The sequence below is a fragment of the Bos taurus genome, chromosome 25, assembly GCF_002263795.3.
Source record: "Bos taurus isolate L1 Dominette 01449 registration number 42190680 breed Hereford chromosome 25, ARS-UCD2.0, whole genome shotgun sequence".
Taxonomy (NCBI): Eukaryota; Metazoa; Chordata; class Mammalia; order Artiodactyla; family Bovidae; genus Bos; species Bos taurus.
In genome coordinates, this window is record NC_037352.1 from 28,912,875 (window position 1) to 28,940,090 (window position 27,216).

General features: G+C 39.9%; 1 protein-coding gene across 3 annotated transcripts in view; it reads left to right on the forward strand.

The window, feature by feature from the left end:
* CALN1 (calneuron 1) overlaps positions 1 to 27,216 on the forward strand; it is a 462,160-nt gene that overhangs the window by 276,678 nt on the left and 158,266 nt on the right. For all 3 annotated transcript variants that reach the window (NM_001206115.1, XM_005224934.5, XM_059881397.1), the window contains exon 4: positions 568 to 680. In NM_001206115.1, the coding sequence (NP_001193044.1) occupies positions 568 to 680 (113 nt within the window). The remainder of the gene's footprint in view (positions 1 to 567; positions 681 to 27,216) is intronic.

Here is a 27,216-nt window from a genome sequence, read left to right on the forward strand (position 1 = left end):
TTTTGGAACTGGACTAGCAATTGAATTAATGAAGAAGGTAGAGCAGCTACAGGTATTTAACAAGTGAAATCAGTAAGACTTGATGACTAAATCTATGTGTGATTGACCAGTATGAAGGAAGAGATTGGGATAAAGGTGTGATTTCTCTCCTGTACAGCTAGGCAACTTGGGGTCCAGGAATTACAGTACCTGTGAGGTTGTGGGAGGTGTTGGTTGGGATTTAGATATAAATAGTAACAAATGATTAGGGATAGGTGGTATTGGAGGTACTAATTGTTGCCAGTTTCTTTTGGTTGTCTTTTGGTATTTTAAGATGTTGCACAGTTTTCAGAAATGGTTCCAGCTCTTCATTGATCAAGGTCATGCTGTGTAGAAAAGCATGTAGATGTTTATTTCATGTTTATTTTATTCATCTACTCCCAGATGTTTATTTCATTATTTCAAATTATTTCATGATTTTATTTCACGGAGATGTTTATTTCATATTTCCAGTGAAATAATGAAATAAACATTGGGTAGGTCAATTTCAGCTACTTTTCAACTCATACTTATATCTTCTCCTTCCAGGGGATGGCCAGGTGGATTTTGATGAATTCATGACCATTCTTGGCCCCAAACTGGTGTCTTCAGAAGGTCGCGATGGTTTTCTTGGAAACACAATAGACAGCATATTCTGGCAGGTGAGTTAAGATTTTGTTTAAAGATTAGATTTGATAGTAAACATGGGTTTGGGACTAACATTTGACTGTGAATTCTTGAGCTTATGTTCAGCATATGAAGCTCTCTTTTGGGCTCGACTGATGTACATTTCTTGAACTGGACAACTAAGTTGAGATCATACTGCTGCTGCTGCTGCTAAATTGCTTCAGTTGTGTCCAACTCTGTGCGACCCCATAGACGGAAACCCACCAGGCTCCCCTGTCCCTGAGATTCTCCTAGGTCCCCTGAAAACAAGTATCAAAACTATACTCTTTTAAGTCTTGGAAGAGTGAAATATCTCCCTATTTATTCCTTATTTCAAAAATAGTTTTACATTTTGGAGAAATGAGATTCCTCCTCTTCTGGTTCACAAAAGCCTTTTTCCTGAAGACACCTAGGAAGGACATATTGGTATTACCTGTGCTCACTGCCATTCCTGGTTCAGGAGGTCCTTGCTGAGAGGATGATATGATTGCCTTGTGTGTTTGGATCCTATCTCTCAAGAGGAAAGAAGGGTTTTATCTCAAAATTTGTATTTGATACTTCTCAATTTGCTTCTGTTTCTATCTGCAAGCTGTCTTAGAAATTCCAAGTAACAATGACCTTTGAACTATTTTGATGTGCTATAAGTCATTTCTTTATATTCTTTAATTTTAAAATGTGAATATTATTTTATGATTATGGAATTTGGGGAATGGCTCATCAATAATTATTTTTAAGATGTGAATATAATTTGTCAAGTTAAATTGAATTATAGTTTAGACATGTAAAACACCATTCCAACACAGGGTGGTTTCTTTAATTTCTTGATGTGTTTTTTCCCTTAACCAACGATATTTCTCTCATCTAGTTAAGGATTGCAGTCGGCAGTGTACCTCTAGTCTTAATCTATCATCTTGCATATAACCAACAAGTACTTAGTAAGAACTTGTTACTTATCCCGTAGTCTAACAATCACTATGGGTTTTACAAAAGATGTTTAAGACAGTCCTTCACAGAGAATAGAGTGCTGGTTGCTAAGGGGAAGGAGGGTGGGAGAGAGTTGGATTGGAAGTTTGGGATTAGCAGATGCAAACTGGTATGGGGAGAATGAATAAACAACAAAGTCCTACTGTATAGCACAGGGAACTATATTCAATACTCTATGATGAACCACGATAGAAAAGAATATGAAAAAGAATGTATATATATATGTATAACTGAGTCACTTTGCTCTACAGCAGAAATTGACACAACACTGTAATTCAACTATACCTCAGTCCTATTGGTTACAAAGTGCATCCGCATTCAGTGGAGGGAGAGGACTCCTCCCAGTGAATCCCCAGAGGAGGGGTCATTGAGGACCGCCTTGGAGACCGGCGACCACAAAGGGGAATGTGGCTGTACTTTGGCTTCAGCTTCCTGGCCTGACACTGCTGTCACGGTCTTTCATTTTTTTCAGGTTTTGGTTTCTCCCTATCTTAGAGGAAAACTGACCATGGATGTTCTCTGTGTTCTGAGAAGTGAGCCCACCAGGCCCTAGGCTCACCTTGCAAATTAAGTCTGCTCTCCAAGGCTCACTCATTCCTGGCATTCTAGCCTACAGGGCCAAGGGGAGAAGAAAATCAATTGGGATTCTGCAAAAAGGGCTATTTATCAGTTGGTGCTCATCCCCAAAGTTTTGAGCGCCTGGCTCTTTGCAGGAAACTGGTATCAGTGAAGATGGAATTGATTGGCTACTAACACGAGGGCCATGCCCCAGAGTGTCTGTCCTCCCTGGGTACTTAGTCTGGGTGTGAGACTCACAGATTTCTTGGCTGCCAGTTCAGAACCTCTCCCTTGTGTAGCAAATAATAACCTGTGGAATTCTTATTGTCTTCTCCTTTATTCATCAAAGTCGTGTGTGTTGGCTGTTACTGCTGTGATGTAGTTGAGCAGAACTTGGTGTATGTTAGTGGTGGAGAGGAGAGGAGGGGAGGGAGGAGCTGAGAGGGCCAGATGCAGGGTGGGGGCGGGGGAGGGCTTTCATGCTCAACACTTCAACTCCATTGCAACTGTAGAGCAGCAGCATCCTCAAAGTCACTTTATTCTGCCAGTCACTTGCACCACACACCACAAGGCCACTTGTACCCAAGAAGGTATCTAATGCAACAGATGCTCCCATGCTGTGAAACATCTGCATCGAGGGTTCACCTGAGTCCCCACAACAGCCCTTCATCTTTCCTCCTCTATGACCTCCAGCACTGTGCACAGCTGTGTTCTGCCACGAGCTCGCAGACTGTGGTAACGACCAAATGGCAGAGGTAATGACCAGCATCACGGGAGATCATGCAGCTCTGGTGATCCAGGTTCAACCAACACTTCTGTTAAACTCTTCTCCCTTTAAAGAGAGAGAGATGAGTCCCACCCTTAGCTAGGAGAGGAGCCAGTGGTGTCTTACTATCAGGACTTACCTGTACCTGTAGAAGGAGCCAACACCTTGGCTCCTTGGCTCACGTTTTTATCTTATGCATAAACTTCACTAAGACTTGACTAATTTACAGGGTTTTTTTTGGCTGTGCTGGGTCTTATTGCAGCGCATTGGCTTCTTTTGTTGAAGAGCACGAGTTCTAAAGCACGTGGACTCAGTAGTTGCAAGTATATGGGCCTTAGCTGCCCTGCGGCATATGGGATCCTGGGCCCCTGATCAGGGATCAGACCCGAGTCCCCTGCATTTGCAAGGTGGATCTATAACTACTGGATCACCAGGGAAGTCCCTAATTTACAGTTTCTGATTTAAGAAATGAAACACATCAATATTTAAGCAAATGGATCTATTCAGTGGATGGCATTGGATGTGTGGGAACAGGTTTGGGGCTGGAGGTTAAGAACAAAGAAACTCACAGGGCTTCCTGCTCTTTGTGCCTGCTCCAGAGTGAGTTTTTACTTGCCTGTTTACACACAGGTCTAGTTTATCTCACATCTGTGTGCACAGGAAAGAAACACTCTGGAAAGCTCCAGGTACAATATGATGCCAAATCTTTTATGCATAAAAGAACTGGGGAAAATATGTCAGAGTATTATTGACAGTGACATTCCATATGTGATAGCATGATGAGTGATCATATCTTTCTATATTTTTCAAAAGCTTCACAATGGGCATGCATTACTTGTATAATCAGAAAAAGATGAAAGGAAAGTAAATATAGTCCCCAGCTAGTCAAATAACTATGAAGTATCTACAATGTTTTCATCTGTGAAACTGTAAATTATCTGCCCTGTGAGGTCTACCTTGGATAAAACTTGCAGGGAAAGCAAGTGAGACAGAAGAAATTATATTCATTCACATGAGGTGTTTGTTGCATGTGACCAAGACCTAGAAAATACCAGGATTTTGACTTTTGTTCTTTTATGGATAACTTGCATTCCAGCAGGCAGAGTCGCTTCTTACATCAAATCTGGCACTAACAGAATGGTTCTCTCCTCAATATTTTGTCAACGTGCCACTCTATCGGAGTTTGGGATCCAAAGCTGCTGTTCTTAATCATCTTAGGAACCAAATAGCTTTCAGCAGCCATGCCCATCATGAGGCCTGTTAGATTGACAGTGAATGCTTGAATCCCCAAAGCGATTTTACTGCCTGCGAAATATGGAGCATGGAAAACTCAGGAGAGGTTCTCAAAGTCTGGTTCCTGAACCAGCAGCATCAGCATCACCTGGGACATGTTAGATATGCAAACACCTGGACCCCACCCTAGAAGTACTGAATCAAAAACTCCAGGGTGGAGCTGGTATCTGGGTTCAATCCACCCTCCAGGTGGCTCTGATGTTTGCCCAAGATTGAGAGCTACTGAGATTTCAGCGATCCTGGCACATGGGGCAGGCATCCAGTAAGGCTTACTGGTCTGATTCAAACCTTGGTCATTTGGGTTTTTCCCTCATTTACTCATATTTATAAGTATCATTGGTCTTTAGTCCATATAACAGTATATGTTTTAACTGTTTTAAAAGATGGAGGAATTACATGTCAATATGTAACTAATTTTCTAAGTAGGAATTGCCTTTCTAAGCATTAAAGCAACAGAAGAATCATAAATAAAAACTATTAAACTATTGAAAGGATGTTTCAGAAAGTAATTGGGAGACTTCTCTGGCAGTCCCAGCGGCACTAGGTTCTCTCACTGGTCAGGGAGCTAGATCCCAGGTGCCACAACTAAAGACCCTGCATGCTGCAACTAAGACCCAGAGCAGCCAAATAAATAAAGAAATAAGTAGTTTAAAAAGTAATAGGAAAAAATACAGCAATAGACTAAGGTATATGTGGAGAGCATTTCTAAAACAATATGGAAACCTCTAGATATGATAACAGATGAGTGGGATAAGAAATAACAATTGATGGATACTTTAAACAAACATTAAAACAGTTCTCAACCTCACTAGAAATCTAAGGGATATCTACTAAAATAGTAATTGGATAACAGTTTTCACCTACCAAGTTGGAAAAGAATAAAACATATAATAGTGCTGTCAAGAGGGAGGAAATGGGCAAACTCATATACTACCAGTAGAAATGTAAATTGTAAAACTTTTCTGAAAACTATTTGCTGATAGTTTTCTACAACTTTTCCAATGTTAAACCTTATAATTAAAAATAATTCTACGTCTAAGACTCTGTCATATGAAATTAGTTAGAGGTGTAGAAAAATGTACTTACAAAGATGGAATATTGTGCAATTTTTTAAAATAATATTTTCACTCTACGATCTAGAGATTTTAATTTACAGTGTAATTACATCCTTGTCCTACAACTATTATATATCCATTTATATTCATACAGAGACAAAAACTGGGGAAAATGTAGTAATTCTGACAATACTAATTATGACTTGGAATAGAGGTGAATGTAAATTTTCTTTATCCTTGTATGTAGTTTCTGAAATTTCTACAATTAGGCCATAGGATCTATTCTGTTATTATTCAATGAAATTAACAAAATCACATTGTAAAACAACTGTTTTCAGTGCCAAAAAAAAGTGGTTAGACTTTCTAATACATGTACTCATTGCTATGGTAAATAAAGTACACAAAATTTACATGAGAGTTTATAATCAAAATGGTGACTGCCAGCTGCCTGGAGGAAAAGAATTCAGGCAAAGCCTCTGAGAAGCAGTGGTCACCCCAAGCAGCTGGGTGGCTACTTGTTCCAGAAGCCACAGGAGGCCTGAGGCCAGCTGCAGTTTCCAATGTATCAGTCACCTTATATTCAGTTAGTATATCGAAAACTCACCCTTTAGAAGAATGTCTGCATTGATTTCATAATCAGAATAAAAATAATGTTAATACTAATTTTAAATATCCCTTCTAAATAAATTCATGATGGGCTCTCAGCTTTGTGATTGGGTTGGGCTGATAGGTAACTTCAGGCAAAAAGAGGAAAAAGTCACTGGTCATATCTAGGAAACTCCTGGCTTATGTCCAGTGGAATCTTCCCATGTTACAGGTAAAGTTGTTTTCTTTATTTAATCTACTTAAAAGTCTAACACACAGGGTCTGTGTGTAATATGAATATCCTGTCGACCTCAGGAAAGCATAGAATTTTCATTCAAAGTTATCTAAAAGAGGACTGGGTCTTGTAAGGGTAATATCTTGCATTCAAGTTCAGAGGGAAGAGAGAAAGAAACAAGGCAGGTGTGGAGCCAGTGGAGACTTCTTGGGGTCTGGCTGATGAAGCCTCTAAAATCCACAGTTGAGATCAATTCAGTCGCTCACTCGTGTCCGACTCTTTGTGACCCCATGGCCTACAGCACCCCAGGCTTCCCTTTCTATCACCAACTCCTGGAGCTCGTGTCAGTGATGCCATCCAACCATCTAGGGAAAACCACTAGACCATTCAGGTATGACCTAAATCAAATCCCTTATGAATATGGAGTGGAAGTGACAAATAGATTGAAGGAATTAGATCTGATAGAGTGCCTGAAGAACTATGGACAGAGGTTCTTCACATTGTACAGGAGGCAGTGATCAAGACCATCCCCAAGAAAAATAAATGCAAAAAGGCAAAATGGTTCTCTGAGGAGGCCTTACAAATAGCTGGGGAAAGAAGAGAAGCAAAAGGCAAAGGAAAAAAGGAAAGGAATACCCATTTGAATGCAGAGTTCCAAAGAACAGCAAGGAGAGATAAGAAAGCCTTCCTCAGTGATCAATGCAAAGAAATACAGGAAAACAACAAAATGGGAAAGACTAGAGATCTCTTCAAGAAAATTAGAGATACCAAGGAAACATTTCATGCAAAGATGGGCTCAATAAAGGACAGAATGGGACCTACCTAACAGAAGCAGAAGATATTAAGAAGAGGTGGCAAAAATACACAGAACTATACAAAAGAGATCTTCATGACCTAGATAACCATGATGGTGTGATCACTCACCTAGAACGAGACATCCTGGAATGCGAAGTCAAGTGGGCCTTAGGAAGCATCATTATGAACAGAGCTAGTGGAGGTGATAGAACTCCAGGTGAATTATTTCAAATCCTAAAAGATGATGCTGTGAAAGTGCTGCACTCAGTATGCCAGCAAATTTGGAAAACTCCACAGTGGCCGCAGGACTGGAAAAGGTCAGTGTTCATTCCCATCCCAAAGAAAGACAATGCCAGTTCAGTTCAATTCAGTTGCTCAGTCATGTCTGACTCTCTGCGACCCCATGAACTGCAGCATGTCAGAGTTCCCTGTCCATCACCAACTCCCAGAGCTTACTCAAACTCATGTTCATTGAGTCAGTGATGCCATCCAACCATCTCATCCTCTGTCATCCCCTTCTCCTACCTTCAGTCTTTCCCAGCATCAGGGTCTTTTCAAATAAGTCATTTCTTCATATCAGGTGATCAAAATACTGGAGTTTTAGCTTCAGCATCAGTCCTTCTGATGAATATTCAGAACTGATTTCCTTTAGGATGGACTGGTTGGATCTCCTTGCTGTCCAAGGGACTCTCAAGAGTCTTCTCCAGCGCCACAGTTCAAAAGCATCAATTCTTCAGCGGTCAGCCTTCTTTATAGTCCAACTCTCACATCCATACATGACCACTGGAAAACCCATAACTTTGACTAGACGAACCATTGTCAGCAAAGTAATGTCACTGCTTTTTAATATATGCTGTTATATGCTGTCTAGGTTGGTCATGACTTTTCTTCAAAGGAGCAAGCATCTTTTAATTTCATGGCTGCAGTCACCATCTGCAGTGATTTTGGAGCCCAAGAAAATAAAGTCTGTCACTGTTTCCATTGTTTCCCCATCCATTTGCCATGAAGTGATGGGACCAGATGCCATGATCTTCGTTTTCTGAATGTTGAGTTTTAAGCCAACTTTTTCACTCTCCTCTTTCACTTTCATCAGGAAGCTCTTTAGTTCTTCTTCACTTTCTGCCTTAAGGGTGGTGTCACCTGCATATCTGAGATTATTGATATTTCTCCCGGCAATCTTGATTCCAGCTTGTGCTTCCTCCAGCCCAGTGTTTCTCATTATGTACTCTGCATAGAAGTTAAATAAGCAGGGTGACAATATACAGCCTTGACGTACTCCTTTTCCTATTTGGAACCAGTCTGTTGTTCCATAACCAGTTATAACTGTTGCTTCCTGACCTGCATACAGATTTTTCAGGAGGCAGGTCAGGTGGTCTGGTATTCCCATCTCTTTCAGAATTTTCCAGTTTGTTGTGATCCACATAGTCAAAAGCTTTGGCATAGTCAATAAAGCAGAAGTAGATGGTTTTCTGAAACTCTCTTCCTTTTTCGATGATCCAGCAGATGTTGGCAATTTGATCTCTGATTCCTCTGTCTTTTCTAAATACAGCTTGAACATCTGGAGGTGCACGGTTCATGTACTGTTGAAGCCTGGCTTGGAGAATCTTGAGCGTTATTTTGTTAGCGTGTGAGATGAGTGCAGTTGTGCAGTATATTTGAACATTCTTTGTTTGAACATTCTTTGGCATTGCCTCTCTTTGGGATTGGAATGAAAACTGACCTTTTCCAGTCCTGTGGCAACTGCAGAGTTTTCCAAATCTGCTGGCATATTGAGTGCAGCACTTTCACAGCATCATCTTTTAGGATTTGATATAGCTCAACTGGAATTCCATCACCTCCACTAGCTCTGTTCATAATAATGCTTTGTTGGAGAAGACTCTTGCGAGTCCCTTGGACTGCAAGGAGATCCAACCAGTCCATTCTGAAGCAGATCAGCCCTGGGATTTCTTTGGAGGGAATGATGCTGAAGCTGAAACTCCAGTACTTTGGCCACCTCATGCGAAGAGCTGACTCATTGGAAAAGACTCTGATGCTGGGAGGGATTGGGGGCAGGAGGAGAAGGGGACGACAGAGGATGAGATGGATGGATGGCATCACTGACTCGATGGACATGAGTCTGAGTGAACTCCGGGAGTTTGTGATGGACAGGGAGGCCTGGCATGCTGCGATTCATGGGATCACAGAGTCGGACACGACTGAGCGACTGAACTGAACTGAACTGAAAACCCACTTGACTTCACATTCCAGGATGTCTGGCTGTAGGTGAGTGATCACCTGGGTGATTATCTGGGTCATGAAGATCTTTTTTGTATAGTTCTTCTGTGTATTCTTGCCACCTCTACTTAATATCTTCTGCTTCTGTTAGGTCCATACAATTTCTGTCCTTTATAGTGCCCATCTTTGCATAAAATGTCCCCAGGTATCTCTAATTTTCTTGAAGAGATCTCTAGTCTTTCTCATTCTATTGTTTTCCCCTATTTCTTTGCATTGATCACTGAGGAAAGCTTTCTTTTTTTTATTTAAATTTATTTATTTTAATTAGAGGCTAATTACTTTACAATATTGTATTGGTGTACACCCGTGGTGGATTCATGTTGAGGAAAGCTTTCTTATCTCCCCTTGCTATTCTTTGGAACTCTGCATTCAAATGGGTATTCCTTTCCTTTTTTCCTTTGCCTTTTGCTTCTCTTCTTTCCCCAGCTATTTGTAAGGCCTCCTCAGAGAACCATTTTGCCTTTTTGCATTTATTTTTCTTGGGGATGGTCTTGATCACTGCCTCCTATACAATGTGAAGAACCTCTGTCCATAGTTCTTCAGGCACTCTATCAGATCTAATTCCTTCAATCTATTTGTCACTTCCACTCCATAATTGTAAGGGATTTAATTTATGTCATACCTGAATGGTCCAGTGGTTTTCCCTACTTTATAAGGAGTTCATGATCTGAGCCACAGTCAGCTCCCTGTCTTGTTTTTTGCTGACTTATAGAGCTTCTCCAGGGAGAGGCAATGGCACCCCACTCCAGTACTCTTGCCTGGAAAATCCCATGGACGGAAGTGCCTGGTAGGCTGCAGTCCATGGGGTCGCTTAGAGTCGGACATGACTGAGCGACTTCACTTTCACTTTTCACTTTCATGCATTGGGGAAGGAAATGGCAACCCACTCCAGTGTTCTTGCCTGGAGAATCCCAGGGATGGGGGAGCCTGGTGGGCTGCCATCTATGGGGTCGCACAGAGTCGGACACGACTGAAGCAACTTAGCAGCAGCAGCAGAGCTTCTCCATCTTTGGCTGCAAAGAATATGATCAGTCTGATTTCAGTATTGACCATCTGGTGATGTCCATGTGTAGAGTCTTCTCTTGTGTTATTGGAAGAGGGTGTTTGCTATGACCAGTGCATTCTCTTGGTGAAACTCTATTAACCTTTGCCCTGCTTCATTCTGTACTCCAAGGCCAAATTTGCCTGTTATTCCAGGTATCTCTTGACTCCAAACTTTTGCATTCCAGTCCCCTATAATGAAAAGGACATTTTTGGGGGGTGTTAGTTCTTGAAGGTCTTGTAGGTCTTCATAGAACTGTTTAACTTCAGCTTCTTCAGCATCACTGGTAGGTGCATAGACTTAGATTACTGTGACATGGAATGGTTTGCCTTTGAAACGAACAGAGATCATGCTGTCATTTTTGAGACTGCACCCAAGTACTGCATTTTGGACTCTTTTGTTGACTATTGGTGCCTACTCCATTTCTTCTAAGGGATTCCTGCCCACAATAGTAAATATCATGGTCATCTCAGTTAAATTCACCCATTCCAGTCCATTTTAGTCTGCTGATTCCTAAATGTTGACGTTCACTCTTGCCATCTCCTATTCGAGCACTACCAATTTGCCTTGTTTCATGGACCCAACGTTCCAGGTTCCTATACAATCTTGCTCTTTACAGCATCGAACTTTACTCCATCACGGGTCACATCCACAGCTGAGTGTTGTTTTTGCTTTGGCTCAGTGTCTTCATTCTTTCTGGAGTTATTTCTCTGCTGATCTCCAGTAGCATATTACACACCTACCAACCTGGGGAGTTCATCTTTCAGTGTCTTATCTTTCTGCCTTTTCATACTTTTCATGGGGTTCTCAAGGCAATACTGGAGTGAGTTGCCATTTCCTTCTCCAGGGGGTCTTCCTTCTCCAGGGATCAAACCCCGGTCTCCTGCTTTAATAGGGGGATTTTTTTTTTCCCCACCAGGAAATCCCCAGGTTAGGTACTACACAACTTTAAATAGAACATGAAAAAAATACTTCTCTGAGGAGATGATGTTTGAACTTACACTTAAATCATGAGGAAGTACCAGCAGTGCAACCTCCAGGGTAAATGTTCACCATGGGGAGGCAACAGCAAATTCTAGGACCCTGAGGAGGGACAAGCTTGACTAGAGCTTGGTAGGCAAGTGGTAGGAGATGAGATTGGGGATGTCTGTGTAAAGATCAGCTTTTGTGGGACACTATAGGTCCTATGTTGGGATATACATTCAGCAGAATGTGATTGAAACCAATCTAACAGTGGTACAAACAGAATAGAAGCAAATAGAAATCACCCTTACTCAATTCTCTGCTGCCATCTGATTCACTACTCTGAAATCCTCCAATATCACCCTATCCCGGTGGCTTATGTCCACATCTGCATCCACCCATCAGAAAGCCAATGAAGGGAAATGGAACACAAATCTTTGAAGAAGCTGCATATGTGGCTTCTATTTATGTCCAATTGGCCAGAAGCTAGTCACGTGGTTGACCAGAAGTTGGTCATGTTGCCACACCCAGCAGCAAGGCATGTTTGGAAATGGTAGTCTTTCTTTTGGACAGCCATGGTCCCAGATTTTTAAATTAAGGGTTATTTATTTATTTATTTATTTTGCTATTGGGCTTCCCTGATAGCTCAGTTGGTAAAGCATCTGCCTGCAATGCAGGAGACCTCTGTTTGATTCCCGGGTCAGAAAAATCTGGTGGAGAAGGGATAGGCTACCCACTCCAGTATTCTTGGGCTTCCCTTGTGGCTTAGCTGGTAAATAATCCACCTTTACTGCGGGAGACCTGGGTTTGATCCCTGAGTTGGAAAGATCCCATGGAGAAGGGAAAGGCTACCCACTGTGGTATTCTAACCTGGAGAATTCCAGGGACTGTATAGTCCATGGGGTTGCAAAGAGTCAGACATTACTGAGCGACTTTCACTTCCTTTTTGTTGCTGTTTAAGAAAGAGTTTATCGGAGAAGGCAATGGCACCCTACTCCAGTACTCTTGCCTGGAAAATCCCATGGATGGAGGAGCCTGGTGGGCTGCAGTCCATGGGGTCGCTACGAATCTGACACAACTGAGCAACTTCACTTTCACTTTTCACTTTCCTGCATTGGAGAAGGAAATGGCAACCCACTCCAGTGTTCTTGCCTGGAGAATCCCATGGATGGTGGAGCCTCGTGGGCTGCCGTCCATGGAGTCGCACAGAGTCGGACAGACTGAATCGACTTAGCAGCAGCAGCAGCAGCAAGAAAGAGTTTATGGGGGACTTCCCTGGTGGTGGAGTGATTAAGAGTCCACGTTTCCACTGCAGGTGGCACTGGTTTGATCCCTGATTGGGGAACTAGGATCTCACATACTGAGCAGTGCGGCTAAAACTTTTTTTGAAAATTTTAAAAAAGGAGAGGGAGTGAATTGACACTTATGGGAGAACTCTTTGTCTCAGGTCCCATCAAGACAAGGAGTGTGGATATGATTTTATGTAGAAGCAGTACTCTTTGGAGTATTTTAAGCAATGGAGGGGTATATTTTGATTTACATGCAAATAACATTATCACTGCTGTGGTAATAATTCCATCCACTGTCGATGGAATATAGGGGCTTAGAATGGGGATGGGGACTCTGGAAGTTATTCAAAAGTAGGAGAGCCATGTTGATGGCTTGCACTAGGGTGGAAGCAACTAAGGTAGTGACAAGGGGACAGGGACAGGCTTTATGCTGGAGGCAGAGCTCGTCACTAAATACAATAGTGTCATTTCCATGATGCATCTATTATTACCATTTATATCTACAAATAACCTTCTTGGCCCACCCACTATTTTTATCTTGAATATTCCTTTTCTGATAGTAACACTAACCTCAGTTCATGGGCTGCCGTCTATGGGGTCGCACAGAGTCGGACATGACTGAAGTGACGTAGCAGCGATTCATTTTCTTTTGTTGTTGTTGGTTTTACTGGTTATTTCCTTAGCCGTGTTCTTTCCTTTAAAAAATTCTACTTTTTCAGGTGTCCCTCTCTTTATAAGAATCATGTCAGACTTGTCTTTATAAGCTGATCTGAGAGAATTTGTCTTTAAATAAAGTGATTTAATCCACTGGTTTATAACTGATGTGTATTCACAGTTCAGTTGTCATATAGTTTCGTTTTTATCTGTGTCCTTTGTTTTCTGTCTTTTGCTATACTGTTCTGTATGCTTTATCCTCTAAATTAAACATAAAGATAGCTCTTCTTGTTATATTCCTATTCCTGATTTTTACCTTTATGAAATATGTATTTTAAATTACATTTTCTGAATATTAAAGTGAAAGGAATAAAGAACTTCTGACATTTCCTTAAAGAAAAAATGGGCTTATATTTATTCTCTCATTTCTCTTCTCAATTTCTGTTAATATAGCTTGTTATTACATATTCTGATTTTGTAACATTTTTATTGAAATGGTTGTAGATTCACATGTGGTGTTAAAAAATTATTCAGAAAGATCCACCCAATTTCCCCCAATGGCAATGTTTTGCAAAGTCATATTACATTATCATAAATGGGATTTTGACATTCATAAAATTCACCAGTATTCCTCATATTTCCCTTATTTTATGTGCACTTATGTTCATGTCTGTGTAGGTTCACTACTCGACAGTTTTTTCAGATGTGGAGGTTTCATGTATCCAACACCACATTCAAGACAGTGAACAGTGTCATCATACTCTCATACATCTACCCCCCATCCCTAACTGTAGCTAACCACTATTCAGTTTTTAGCTCATAAGATTTTGTCATTTTAAAATATTTTTATAAGGAGAATCATGCAGTATGTAACCTTTTGGAATTCACTTTTTTAAACTCAGCATAATATCCTTGAGATTCATTCAAGTTGTTGTGTGTATCAGTAGTTAGCTGTTTTCTGTTGGTGAATATATCATGGTGTGGATGTACCACATTTAATTTAACCGTTCACCTGTGAGTGACATCTGTGCTGTTTAAAGTTTTGGGCTATTATGAATGAATAAATCTGCTCTTAACATTTGTGTACAGGTTTTTGTGTAAACATACATTTCCATTTCTCTAGGATAAATGCTAGGGGATGACAGAGGATGAGATGGTTTTATGGCATCACCGACTCAATGGACATGAGTTTGAGTATGCTCCAGGAGTTGGTGATGGATAGGGAAGCCTGGCGTGCTGCAGTCCGTGGGGTCGCAAAGAATCAGACTTGACTCTGAGTGACTGAACTGAACTGAACTGAGTAAAAATGCCCTTGAGTGCAATTGCTGCATCATAAAATAATAGCATATTTAGTTTTATAAGAAACTGCCAAACTGTATTCCAGAGTGACAGGGATGTTTTACCTTCTTACCAACAATATGTGAAATGATCCAGTTCCTCCAAATGTTCACTAGGTCTAGTATTGTCAGTGTTTTTATTTTAGCCATTCCGTTAGAAATGTAGTGATAGCTGACTGTTCAGTTTGCATTTCCCTGATGGCCAAGCTTTTCCAGTGGTAATATGCCATCTATATATCCTCTTCTGTCTGTTCTATTTCTGGGCATCTATTCTGTTCCACTGGTATATGTGTCTATCCTTCTGCCAATGTAACACCATTTTGATTACTATAACTATATCAAAAGCCTTAATACCAAGTACATGATTCCTTCTACTTTAGTCTTGCTATCAAGATTGTTTATGCTATTCTAAGAGTCTGTGTTTTTCCATATAAACTCAAGAATAAGTTTGTATATATCTACTAAACTTTGCTAAGATTTTGATAGAATTACATTAAACCTATAGATGAAATTGGGGCGATCTGACATCTTTATTATATTGAGTCTCTCCATCATGAACATATGCCTTTCCATTTATTTAGATCTCTTTACTTTTGGCACTCTTGCTAGAGTTTTGCAAAGTTTTTTGCATTTTTTCAAAGCTCTCCTTTTTTGTTTCATTGATATTCTGTATCATTTTCTCATTTCCAATTTCATTGGCTTTTACTCTTATTTTTATTGTTTCCTTCTTTCTGACTGTTTTGGATTTTGTATTTGGTTTTTTGTTTTTCCCTTTTTCTAGGAACTTTGATTGTAGATTCATGTTATCTTTTCATTCAGTTCTCCATATTTTTATTTATAGTCTTTTAAAATCATAAATTATTTAGAAATGTGTTGTTAAATCTCCTTGTATTTAGAGATTTTCCTAGTATCTTTCTGTTACTGGTTTTTAGTTTTATTCCATTATAATCAGAGAACAAACTCTGTGATTTCAATTATATAAATTTTTGAGGTTTGTTGAATAGTCTCAGATATGATATGTCTTGGTGAAATTTCCATGAGCACTTTAAAAACTTACTTTCTGTTGTTGTTGGGTCGAGTGTCCTATATATGTAAATTGGATCCTAAGTTGGTTGTTTGTGCTGTTTAGGTCTCTATATCCTTGCCAATTTTCTCTCTAGCAGTTCTGTAATTTGCTAAGAGGGGTAGTATTGAAGTCCCCAGCTATGATTGAAGATTTATTTCTCCTTTAGGCTCTATTCATTTTATTTCATGTATTTTGAGGCTCTTTTTTCTCTTTTGTTGTGTCCATATTTAAGATCATATGTACTTTTACTGATCCTCTTGGTGAGTTGATCCTTTTACCATTATGTAATGTTCTCTTTCCCTCTAGTAACTTTCTTGCTCTCACATCTACACTATTGGATATTAATATAGCCACTCCTGCTTCTTAAAATTAATATTTGCATAGTAAACAGCATACAATTGGGCTGTATTTTTACCTATTCTGTCAGTCTCTGTGTCTTGATTGCTGTAATTTGACCATTCCTATTTAATTATTGAAGTATATGTTTGCCATTTTACTATTTGTTTTCTTTTTGTTTGTTCTAGTCCTTGTTCCTCTGTTTTTCTTATCTTTCTGCAGGTTACTTGAACACTTATATGAATCCCATCTTGATTTATTTACAGTACTTTTGAGTGTATCTCTTTGTATAGTTTTCATAGTGGTTGATTCGGGTATTACAGTACATATTTGTGTCTTCACAATCTACTGGTATCAACATTTTGCCTCTTTAGGTGGACTGGGAAGACAGTACTTACATTTAACTTCTTTTGCCTTTCTACTTTGACGTATCAATATCAGATGGTATTATAATTTTGTCCCAGTCATTAAATATGGCTTATAAAATTCATGAATAAAAGAACAGTTTATTGTATTGACCTAGGATATTTTTGGACAAGGCAATGGCACCCCACTCCAGTACTCTTGCCTGGAAAATCCCATGGACAGAGGGGCCTGGTAGGCTGCAGTCCATGGGGTTGCTGAGAATCGGACACGACTGAACGACTTCACTTTCACTTTTCACCTTCATGCATTGGCGAAGGAGATGGCAACCCACTCCAGTGTTCTTGCCTGGAGAATCCCAGGGACAGGGGAGCCTGGTGGGCTGCCGTCTATGAGGTCGCACAGAGTTGGACACGACTGAAGTGACTTAGCAGCAGCAGCAGGATATTTTTATTCTTTTTAATATCCCATCTTCCTTTTTGATTCTTCAAGATTCTTTATTTCATCATTTCTTTTCTTGTCTGTAGAACTTCCTTTAGGCAGTCTTCAAAGATAAATTTGATAGCAGCAAATTCTTTTACTTTTTATTCATCTGAGATTCTCTTGGTTTGCCCTCATTCCTAGAGGATAACTTTGCCAGTTGTGTCCTGCAGATGATAGTTGTTTTTCTTTCTCAGAACTTGAAAAATGTTATGCCAATTCCTTCTGGTTGCCATGATTTCAGAGAAGCAATCTGTTGTCATCTGAATTGTTTTCTCATTGTAGGTAATGCATCATCTCTCTCTGGCTGCTTTCCAGAATTTTTCTGAGTTTTTAATTTTTTAAACTTTAATTCTGAAATATCTTAGAATGGATTTACTTGGGTTCATCCAGTTAGAGGTATGATTAACTTCTTCAATTTGTAGGTTCATGTTATTATTATTATTATTATTATTGTTATTTTACCAAATTTGGAAAATGTTAGCCACTTCTTTGATCATTCTTGTTTATCATTCTGTGATCCCTCTCTGGGACTCAGATGAGTGTTGTAACTTTTTTATTGTTGCACAGGTCCCTGAATTTCTTTTGTTTTTTTCATTTAGTCTATTTTTTTCTACTGTTCATATTGTGTGAACTCTATTGACCTATCCTCAAGTTCATTGATTCTAACCTCTGCCATCTCTACTTTACTCTCCTGTTCAATAACTTTTTTATTTCTGCAGTTATATTTTTCAGTTCTATAATTTTCATTGGGTTCTTTTTTTTTTAATAACTTCTATTTCCTTGTTGAGATTTTCTCATTTTTAGTTTGTTTTAAGAAAGCTTGTGATTGATCGTTGAAGGATTTTTATGATGTCTCCTTTAAAATCCTTGTCATTTAATTCCAACATCTGATTCATCTCAGTGTTTGTGTCTGTTGAGTGTCTTTTCTCATTTAGGTTGTGATTTTCTTGGTTTTTTATATGATAGGGGGTTTTCTATTATAAGCTAGAATTTTTGCCTTATATGTTAATGTATTTTAGCATTTAAAGATTTATTTAGTAGATAATCATACTCTTTAGGCTTCCCTGGTGGCTCAGTGGTAGATAATACAATTGCCAGTGCAGGAGATGTGTGTTTGATCCCTGAGTCAGGAAGATCTCCCGGAGAAGGAAATGGAACCCACTCCAGTACTCTGGCCTGGGAAATCCCACAGACAGAGGAGCTTGGTGCGCTTCAGTCCATGGGATCACAAAAGGGTTGGACACAATTTAGCAACTAAACAAAAACAACAACATCCTCTTTAGGCTTAATATGTAGATACTGTCTTACATTTTTTTGGGCCATGTCTCTGATGACACCTTCGTTTCAGAGCATTTGGGATGATACTTTGGTCAACTTAGTTTATCTGATGCTGCAGGGGCCCCCAGTTGGGCCCTCCTTGTGTTGCTCAAGAGGTGGAAAGGAGATGTCCTTAGGCCAGGTTGACAAGTGTCTTTTCTTGGGGAAAGAGACGTTCAGGCAGGAAAGGAAAGGCTTCATTAGCTAAGTATGTCTTGTGGTGGGATTCTCCTCTGCCTCTGGGGACCAAACGGTGTTCCCCAGGCCAGGTGCTTGTTGTGATCCATTTGATCCAGTGAATCTACAATGAGATCCATTTTGCTCTTGCCCTCAAACTCTGGGCAGAAGTAAAGAGTCTCCAACCCATGAAGACAGAGGTTTCCTGGGTGCTGCCTTTATTTGGGTGGAGATCCTTCTTGCTGAGGCTCCCTTGTTAATCACCATGACTGAGGGGAATTTCAAGCCTGCCAGAGAAGGAAAGCACTTCCCTTGGCTGCTTATCTAGTGGGGCCCCCAGTAGATCCCCATGGCCCTTTGTGGGCTTGCTTGGTGTGGTCTAAGAGACTCCCGTTCAGTCTTGGGAGGAATGAGCCTACCTTCTGTTGCTAGATTTAGGGACAGGAAATATCAGATATGGGTTGCTTTCTTCCACTGGGTGAAGGTTAAAATATCCTGCACCATGCTGTTCCTCCAGTGCTGGTTCCCAGACTTGTTCACCTTCCTCTTAGCACCTTTGGGAGTTCTCCTTTGGTTATATCTTACATTATTTCCACAGGTTATAGTTGTACCTGGCAGGAAATAGCAGGGAGAAACAAATCTACAAAATGCTGCCTAGGCTAAAATCCAATTATTATTAAATAGATCCTTTAATCATTAAATTTTCTTGTCCCAGAATATTTTTTTGGTCTTGGTGTTTACTTTTGTAACTACATTTATAACAGCTAATTTTTCTAAATGGTTTTATTTACATTGTCATTTCTTTATCCTTTAAAATTCTTACATTTGAATTGTTAATTGTAATTCATTTCTCAGTTGACTAGAGAACTTTGTAATTTTTCATACTGGGGATCAGAGAGTTACTCAAGAAAAATGTTTTCCAAGCCCTCTGCAAACTTAAAGATAATCCTTTTGTTAACTTTTCCCATGAAAGAAAAATGGTTGAATATACAGTTCTTGGGTGATAAAATGTTAATCTCAATATCCTATTAATATTTTTCATAGTGTTTTACATAGAACTCTACTTTTCCAGATGTTTCCTAGAAGGAAAATGAAAGTTCCTTTGTCAAATAAATTATAGAAATGCTTCCTATTTCAAGCAGGTCACCTCTAGGAGATTCATAATGTCCATTCAGTTCAGTTCAGTCGTTCAGTCATGTCCGACTCCTTGTGACCCCATGGACTGCAGCATGCGAGGCCTCCCTGTCTATCACCAACTCTCAGAGTTTACTCAAACTCATGTCCGTTGAGTTGGTGATGCCATCCAACCATCTTATCCTCTGTCGTCCCCTTCTCCTCCCGCCTTCAATCTTTCCCAACATCAGGGTCTTTTCAAATGAGTCAATTCTTTGCATCAGGTGGCCAAATTATTGGAGTTTCAGCTTCAACCTCAGTCCTTCCAATGAATATTCAGGACTGATTTCCTTTAGGATAGACTGGTTGGATCTTCTTGCAGTCCAAGGGACTCTCAAGAGTCTTCTCCAACCCCACAGTTCAAAAGCATCAATTCTTCAGTGCACAGCTTTCTTCATAGTTCATCTCTCACATCCATACATGACTACTGGAAAAACCATAGACTTGACTAGGTGGACGTTTGTTGGCAAAGTGATGTCTCTGTTTTTTAATATGCTGTCTAGGTTGGTCATAACTTTTCTTCCAAGGAGTAAGCAATTTTAATTTCATGGCTTCAGTCACCATCTGCAGTGATTTTGGAGCCCCCAAAAATAAAGTCTGCCACAGTTTTCACTCTTTCCCCATCTATTTGCCATGAAGTGATGGAACCAGATGCCATGGTCTTAGTTTTCTGAATATCCATTAGTTTAGTAAAATCTAATGTTTAGTAAAAGCTAAAACTAGTTTAGTAAAAACTAAAACTAATGTCCATTAATTTAGTAAAAACTGTTATTGCCTTCATTTGAGAAACTTGTTTAATTTTGTTTAGCCTATTTATGTACTGATTATGGTGGACTTCCATTTTGTGCTTTTCCTATTAACACATATTCATAATGTTTTCAGTTATAAGGAATAGGAAACCTAACCCTAGATTAAATAGTAGACAATGGTAAGAAGAAGTCTGGAGTGAGCTGTCAGAATGGGACAGAGGCTCAGTAATGTCAGCCCAGGTCTCTGAGCCTCAGTCTTCCTTTCCGTCGTCCTCAGACTGTTGAAAGCACATCTTCATATATGTTGCCTGCTGGTTGTAAGATGGCTGCTACAGCTTTGGACACTAGAACTGTATGAGGAATGGGGTGGAGATGGCAGCAAAAGCTCTTTTTTTTCTGAGAATGATTCTCTTTCTTACAAGGAAAAGACTTTCTCAGAAGGCTCTGGAAGGTTTTCCCTTTAAATTTCATCAACCAAACAAAATCACTGCTAGCTGCAAAGGAGGCTGAGAAGATGGGTACCTACCTGGCAGAGATGAATATAATAGCTTAAATCTGTAATGATGTACCCTCAGGGCTCAACTTATTGTTCTCCTGAATTAAATCAGGTTTCTTTAGGAAAAGAAGATGGCAGGTAAGTGGCTGCTGGATACACTATAAATGGTGCCCACCACAATCTTCCTCTAAGTAAAATGGTGGGCAGAATGCATCACTGGATATACTTTTAGCTGTCTGTCCATTGTGTCTTGTACTTTGTAGGGAAGAATTTAGAGGATGACTTGATTATATCCCTCACAGAGAACCTGTTTTGTTTTGCCCAGTGCTTATAATCTTTCTTACTTATGTAAAATCTTATATTGTGCAGAATGAGTCTTTTTATATTACTTTGCTTGGCTTTCAGGGAGCTCTTCTAATATGTGAACTCGGGCCTTTCTTCCACCCAGTACTGTTTTCTGTTAGTATCTTTTTAATTATTACTTCTTCTCTTATTGTTTTGTTTTCCTCCCTGTGTAACATAAAATTCTTAAGATGAACTTCTGTTCTCTTTCTTCTTATTTGTCACTTTCTATCTTCCTGTTTCATTCCTTTTCCATCCTAACTCTGAGAAAATCTAAAGTTGGTCCTCTGCATATTAATCCTATGTGACCTTCAATGTAATTTTAATTTTTCACTTAGCTTTTGAGTTTCTTAACATTTTTTTTTCTTTTCTGTTTCTTTATTTCAACTTTTTTTCTCCTATAGCTTCCTATTTCTATTTCATAATGAGCATATCCTCTTGGATATTTTAAGGTATCATTTTTTGAACAATGATTTTTTTTTCAGTTATCCACCCCCCACCTCGCTGCCCCAGTCAGCATAATGTTTATTTTCCCTTGATCTTCATTATCTTTTCAAAAGTACTATGCTAACTTTTTTTTCTAATCCATTTTCCCCAGTGTCCTGGTATTGGTCACAGGGCACAGGGGCTATTTAGCGTGGTTTCTCAACTTCTTCAGGACTGTGTTTTCCTCTTGTGACTCAAGGGTATATATAGCCGTTGGTTTCTTTCCACATTCATATCCAGGACCATGGCAATTAGGGGAAATTCCTCCCAGATTTTGGCCTGTGGTCTTCTCTTATCTTCAGTTCACAGTTGGTACTGGGCTGGCTTTCCTTTTTATTTACTCCTGTGTGTATTCTTTGGGGAAATTAGCAAGCAAATGTAGTTTGACTCTGGGCCAGCACTTGTATCCAGTTGGTGGAGACTTGGGAAATTCCCAGGGAGGCAGTAGGCAATAATAGAAAAAAGCCCAGGACTTTTGAACAATCTGTCTTCCTCCAGATCTGCCTCTTGCTTGCTGTGTGACAGTAAGCCCATTACTCTACCCTGCAGAGCCTCTGCTTCCTTATCTATAATAGGAATATCCCTATAACAGGGATGTTGTTGCTGTTGTTCAATCGCTCAGTCGTGTCCCACTCTTTGCCACCCCATGGACTGCAATATGCCAGGCTTTCCTGTCCTTCACTATCTCCTGGAGTTTGCTCAAACTCATTTCTGTTGAGTTGGTGATATCATCTAACCATCTCATCCTCTGTTGTCCCATTCTCCTGCCTTCTGTCTTCTGCAGCATCAGTGCCTTTTTTGATGAGTCTGCTCTTTGCATCAGGTGGCCAAAGTATTAGAGCTTCAGCTTCAGCATCAGTCCTTCCAATGAATATTTAGGGTAGATTTCCTTTACGATTGACTGGTTTGATCTCTTTGCAGTCTAAGGGACTCTCAAGAGTCTTCTCCAGCACCACAGTTCATCAGGGATATTGAGAATGAAGTGGAAACCACCTCTGAGGAGCTTGTAAGTTAAGTCCCCTCCCTCCTGTTTGTGATACTCCACAGTGAAACAGCAAGCATCCAGACAAGCTTCTTGCAGTCATCCCTTCTCTCATGGTACACTGTCCTGTACCTGGACCCCATTCTCTTCTTCATCTTGAGAGACCCTTTCCACGTGGACAATGGGTTTGAGATACTGAATATCCTCCTGAGATACACCCTCTGCCAACTTTTCTCTGTCTACCAGGACTCTCTCAGTGTTCCTTTTTGAGAGGCAGTGTAGTGTAATGGTTAGGATCACAGGCTGCTTGTGAATTCTAGATCTGCCTCTGATGAGCTATGGGACCAAAATCAGATTTCATGTCCTCCTCTCTGCTTCATTTTCCTTGTATTTAAAATGAGGATAGTGAAATACCTGCCTCATAGGGTTAACTGAATTGTGTGATGCTCTTAGATCACTTCCTGACACAGGACAAGCAAGGTATCAGTGTTTGCTGCTGTGACGACGATGATGTTTATGATGATGGTACTGATGGTAGCTGCCACCATCACTACATCAGATCCTCCTGCTACAGACTTCTGCATCTGGGCACACCCCTTTCTGTCCAACCCAGTGCAGTCTTCATGGCTTTATCACTCCTCCCCTTCCCCCACCCCTGTTCCTGTTGGCTCCCAGAATTGCACCTGATTCCCTTCCCTGTCTGCCTTGCCCTCCAGCAGTCACCTTCTCCATTCCCAGCTATATTTGCTCCAACACTGTGAGGGATGAAGGATGGAGACTGCAGAGTCTCTGTCCTTGGAGACGTTGCAAAAAAGACAAGCCCGCCATGTGGAAAGATTTAGACATTTATCTGCCTAAAGGCAAAAAACTGAACAGGTGATCCTTCAAGGTCATGCCTGTGCTCAAAATCTTTCAAAGGCTCCACTTCTCCCTCAGGACAGAGTCCAGATTCCAAAGCTTCTTCTGATCTTCTCTGCTCACCCCTTGAACCCGGTGCCCCTGGCTGGGTTCAAGCTACCAGTGAGATTCCAAAACTACTGAGTCCCAACCACACACCACTTCCTTGTGCCTCCACGCCTTCCCACTGGGGCTCCCCTTGGCCTAGCCAACCCCTCCTTTCCTGCCTGTCTCCCTAAATTTGGGGAATCCTTTGGGCCCCCCACCCAGGGGTATAGCCTGCATGTCCTTCAGCCCCCACTGGGGAAACAAATGGCCCACCCAGCCTTGGGGACCTGCTCCCCAGTCCCCACAGCCTCTGCTTATGTGGCATCATGTGGGCCATCTGCTTAAAGCAGTGATTTCTTGTGGTAACAGGATGCTGAGTAAGCATCACTTGTGACATCACCAAAACACAACGTTTTGTCCTCTGTTGCTCCTTTACAACGTTCAGAGTGGTCCCATTCACTGCCCCTAGATGAAAACCCTGGTAGCCCATGACTTCTTATTCACAAGACTCTTAAGTCTTAAGAATTAAATATTTTGCTGACATGGATAGCATAGAGCAAATAGAACAAGCATGATGTTACATAATACATTACCCATACTGAAGAAATGGTAACATGATACAATATCTGCTCCAGAATTTCTTAAGAAATTAAATAAAGATGCAGGCTCATGTTCCTTCCTTTTGCCCATTATGCCAAAGTTGGTTTTTATCTTTTCTATTCATATTTTTAGACTTTTACTATGTATGTATGTTCTGTAAACAATCATTTATTTTGCAGCTTTACATTAAAAGGTATCAAATGGAGGTGGAGCCCACAAAGATAGACTTTCATCTCTATTCAGCCAGTTTCCTACACACTCTGTGTGTGTCTAGAACAAGATCTCATCTTAATGTTTCATCTAAATGGTATAGTATTGTAACTAGCTAGGATTTTGTTTTCATGCAAGATGCTGTTCAAGGTTTACCCATGTTGATGTGTATAGACCTAGATGATTTTAAATGCTGCACAGTAGTTCATTTTACCATCAGTGAGGTCGTCCATCTCATACCCTCCTCACTTAGATTATTTCCAGGTTTTTGTTATTATAAGGTAGTGCTGCTATTAAAATCTCCTTAAGTATCTGTGTGTGAGTTTCTCTAGGACATATACCTGGGATTAGAATTGCTGTGTTCTGGGGGTACAAATTGTCAACTCCGTTAAGAATTTTCCAACTGTTTCCTAAGACCTCATTTCAATTCACCACCCCACCCGTATTTCATTTGGCCCCGCTTACCTGCATCCTTGGAAACAATCTTTGCCAACAAGCAGCATGTGAGATGGTAATTTCATAGTTGTCTTAGTTTGTTCTGCGTGAAACACTGGAGAGGATGATCATTTTCCTCCTATGAATATCGGCCATTTGAGTTTTCTCTTTTGTGATTTTCCCGTTCCTATTCCTTTTTTTTTTTAGTTGAAGAATAATTGCTTTACAGAATTTTGTTGTTTTCTGTCAAACCTCAACATGAATCAGCCATAGGTATACATATATCCCCTTCCTTTTGAACTTTCATCACACCTCCCTCCCCATCCCACCCCTCAAGGTTGATACAGAGCCCATTCTTGAGTTTCCTGAGCCATACAGCAAATTCCCTTTGGCTATCTATTTTACATATGGTAATGTAAGTTTCCATGTTACTTTTTCCATATCGCCCTCTGCTCCTCTCTCCCCATGTCCATAAGTCTATTCTCTATGTCTGTTTCTTCATTGCTGCCCTGTAAATAAATTCTTCAGAACCATTTTCTAGATTCTGTATATGTGTGTTAGAATATGATATTTATCTTTCTCTTTCTGACTCACTTCACTCTGTATAATAGGTTCTAGGTTCATCCACCTCATCAGAACTGACTCAAATGTGTTCTTTTTATGACTGAGTAATATTTTATTGTGTACCACAACTTCTTTATTCATTCGTCTGTTGATGGGCATCTAGGTTGCTTCCATGTTCTAGCTATTGTAAATAGTGCTGCAGTGAACAATGGGATACATGTGTCTTTTTCAACCCTGGTTTCCTCAGGGTATATGCCTAGGAGTGGGATTGCTGGGTCATATGGTGGTTTTATTCCTAGTTTTTTAAGGAATCTCCATACCATCTTACATAGTAGCTGTATCAATTAACATTCCCGCCAATAGTGCAAGAACATCCCCTTTTCTTCACACCCTCTCCAGCATTTATTGTTTGTAGACTTTTTGATGATGGCCATTCTGACCAGTCTGAGGTAACATCTCATTGTGGTTTTAACTTGCATTTCTCTAATAATGAGTGATGTTGAGAATCTTTTCATGTGTTTATTAGCCATCTGTATGTCTGCTTTGGAGAAATGTCTGTTTAGGTCTTTTTCCCACTTTTTGATTGGGTTGTTTGTTTTCCTGGTATTGAATTGTATGATCTGCTTGTATATTTTGGAAACTAATCCTTTGTCAGTTGTTTCATTTGCTATTATTTTCTCCCTTTCCGAGGGTTGTCTTTTCACCTTGCTTATAGTTTCCTTTGCTGTGCAAAAGTTTTTAAGTTTAGTCAGGTCCCACTGTTTACTTTTGTTTTTATTTCCATTACTCTAGGAAATGGATCATAGAGGATCTTGCTTTGATTTATGTCATCGAGTGTTCTGCCTGTGTTTTCCTCTAAGAGTTTTATAGTTTCTGGTCTTACATTTAGGTCTTTAATCCATTTTGAGTTTATCTTTGTGTATGGTGTTAGGAAGTATTCTAATTTCATTCTTTTACATGTAGCTGTCCAGTTTTCCCAGCACCATTTATTGAAGAGGCTGTCTTTGCCCCATTGTATATTCTTGCCTCCTTTGTCAAAAATAAGGTACCCATAGGTGTGTGGGTTTATTTCTGGGCTTTCTATCTTGTTCCATTGGTCTATATTTCTGTTTTTATGCCAGTACCATACTGTCTTGATGGCTATAGCTTTGTAGTATAATCTGAAGGCAGGAAGGTTGATTCCTCCAGCTCCATTCTTCTTTCTCAAGACTGCATTAGCTATTCTGGGTCTTTTGTGTTTCCATATGAATTGTGAAAGTTTTTGTTCTAGTTCTGTGAAAAATGCCATTGGTAATTTGATAGGTGATTGCACTGAATCTGTAGATTGCATTTGGTAGGATAGCCATTTTCACAATATTGATTCTTCCTACTCAGGAACATGGAATATCTCTCCATCTGTTTATGTCATCTTTGATTTCTTTCATCAGTGTCTTATAATTTTCTGTGTACAGTTCTTTTGTCTCCTTGGGTAAGTTTATTCCTAGATATTTAATTCTTTTTGTTGCAGTGGTGAATGGGATTGATTCCTTAATTTCTCTTTATGATTTTTCATTGTTAGTGTATAGAAATGCAAGTGATTTCTATGTATTGATTTTGTATCCTGCAACTTTGCTAAGTTTGGTGATTAGCTCCAGTAATTTTCTGATACTCTTTTTAGGGTTTTCTATGTACAGTATCATGTCATCTGCAAACAGTGAGAGTTTTACTTATTTTCTGATCTGGATTCCTTTTATTTCTTTTTCTTCTCTAATTGCTGTAGCTAGAACTTCCAGAACTATGTTGAATAACAGTGGTGAAAGTGGACACTCTTGTCTTGTTCCTAATCTTAGGGGGAATGCTTTCAGTTTCTCACCATTGAGAACAATGTTTGCTGTAGGCTTATCATATATGGCCTTTACTATGTTGAGGTAGGTTCCTTCTATGCCCATCTTTTGAAGAATTTTAATCATAAATGGGTGCTAAATTTTGTCAAAGGCTT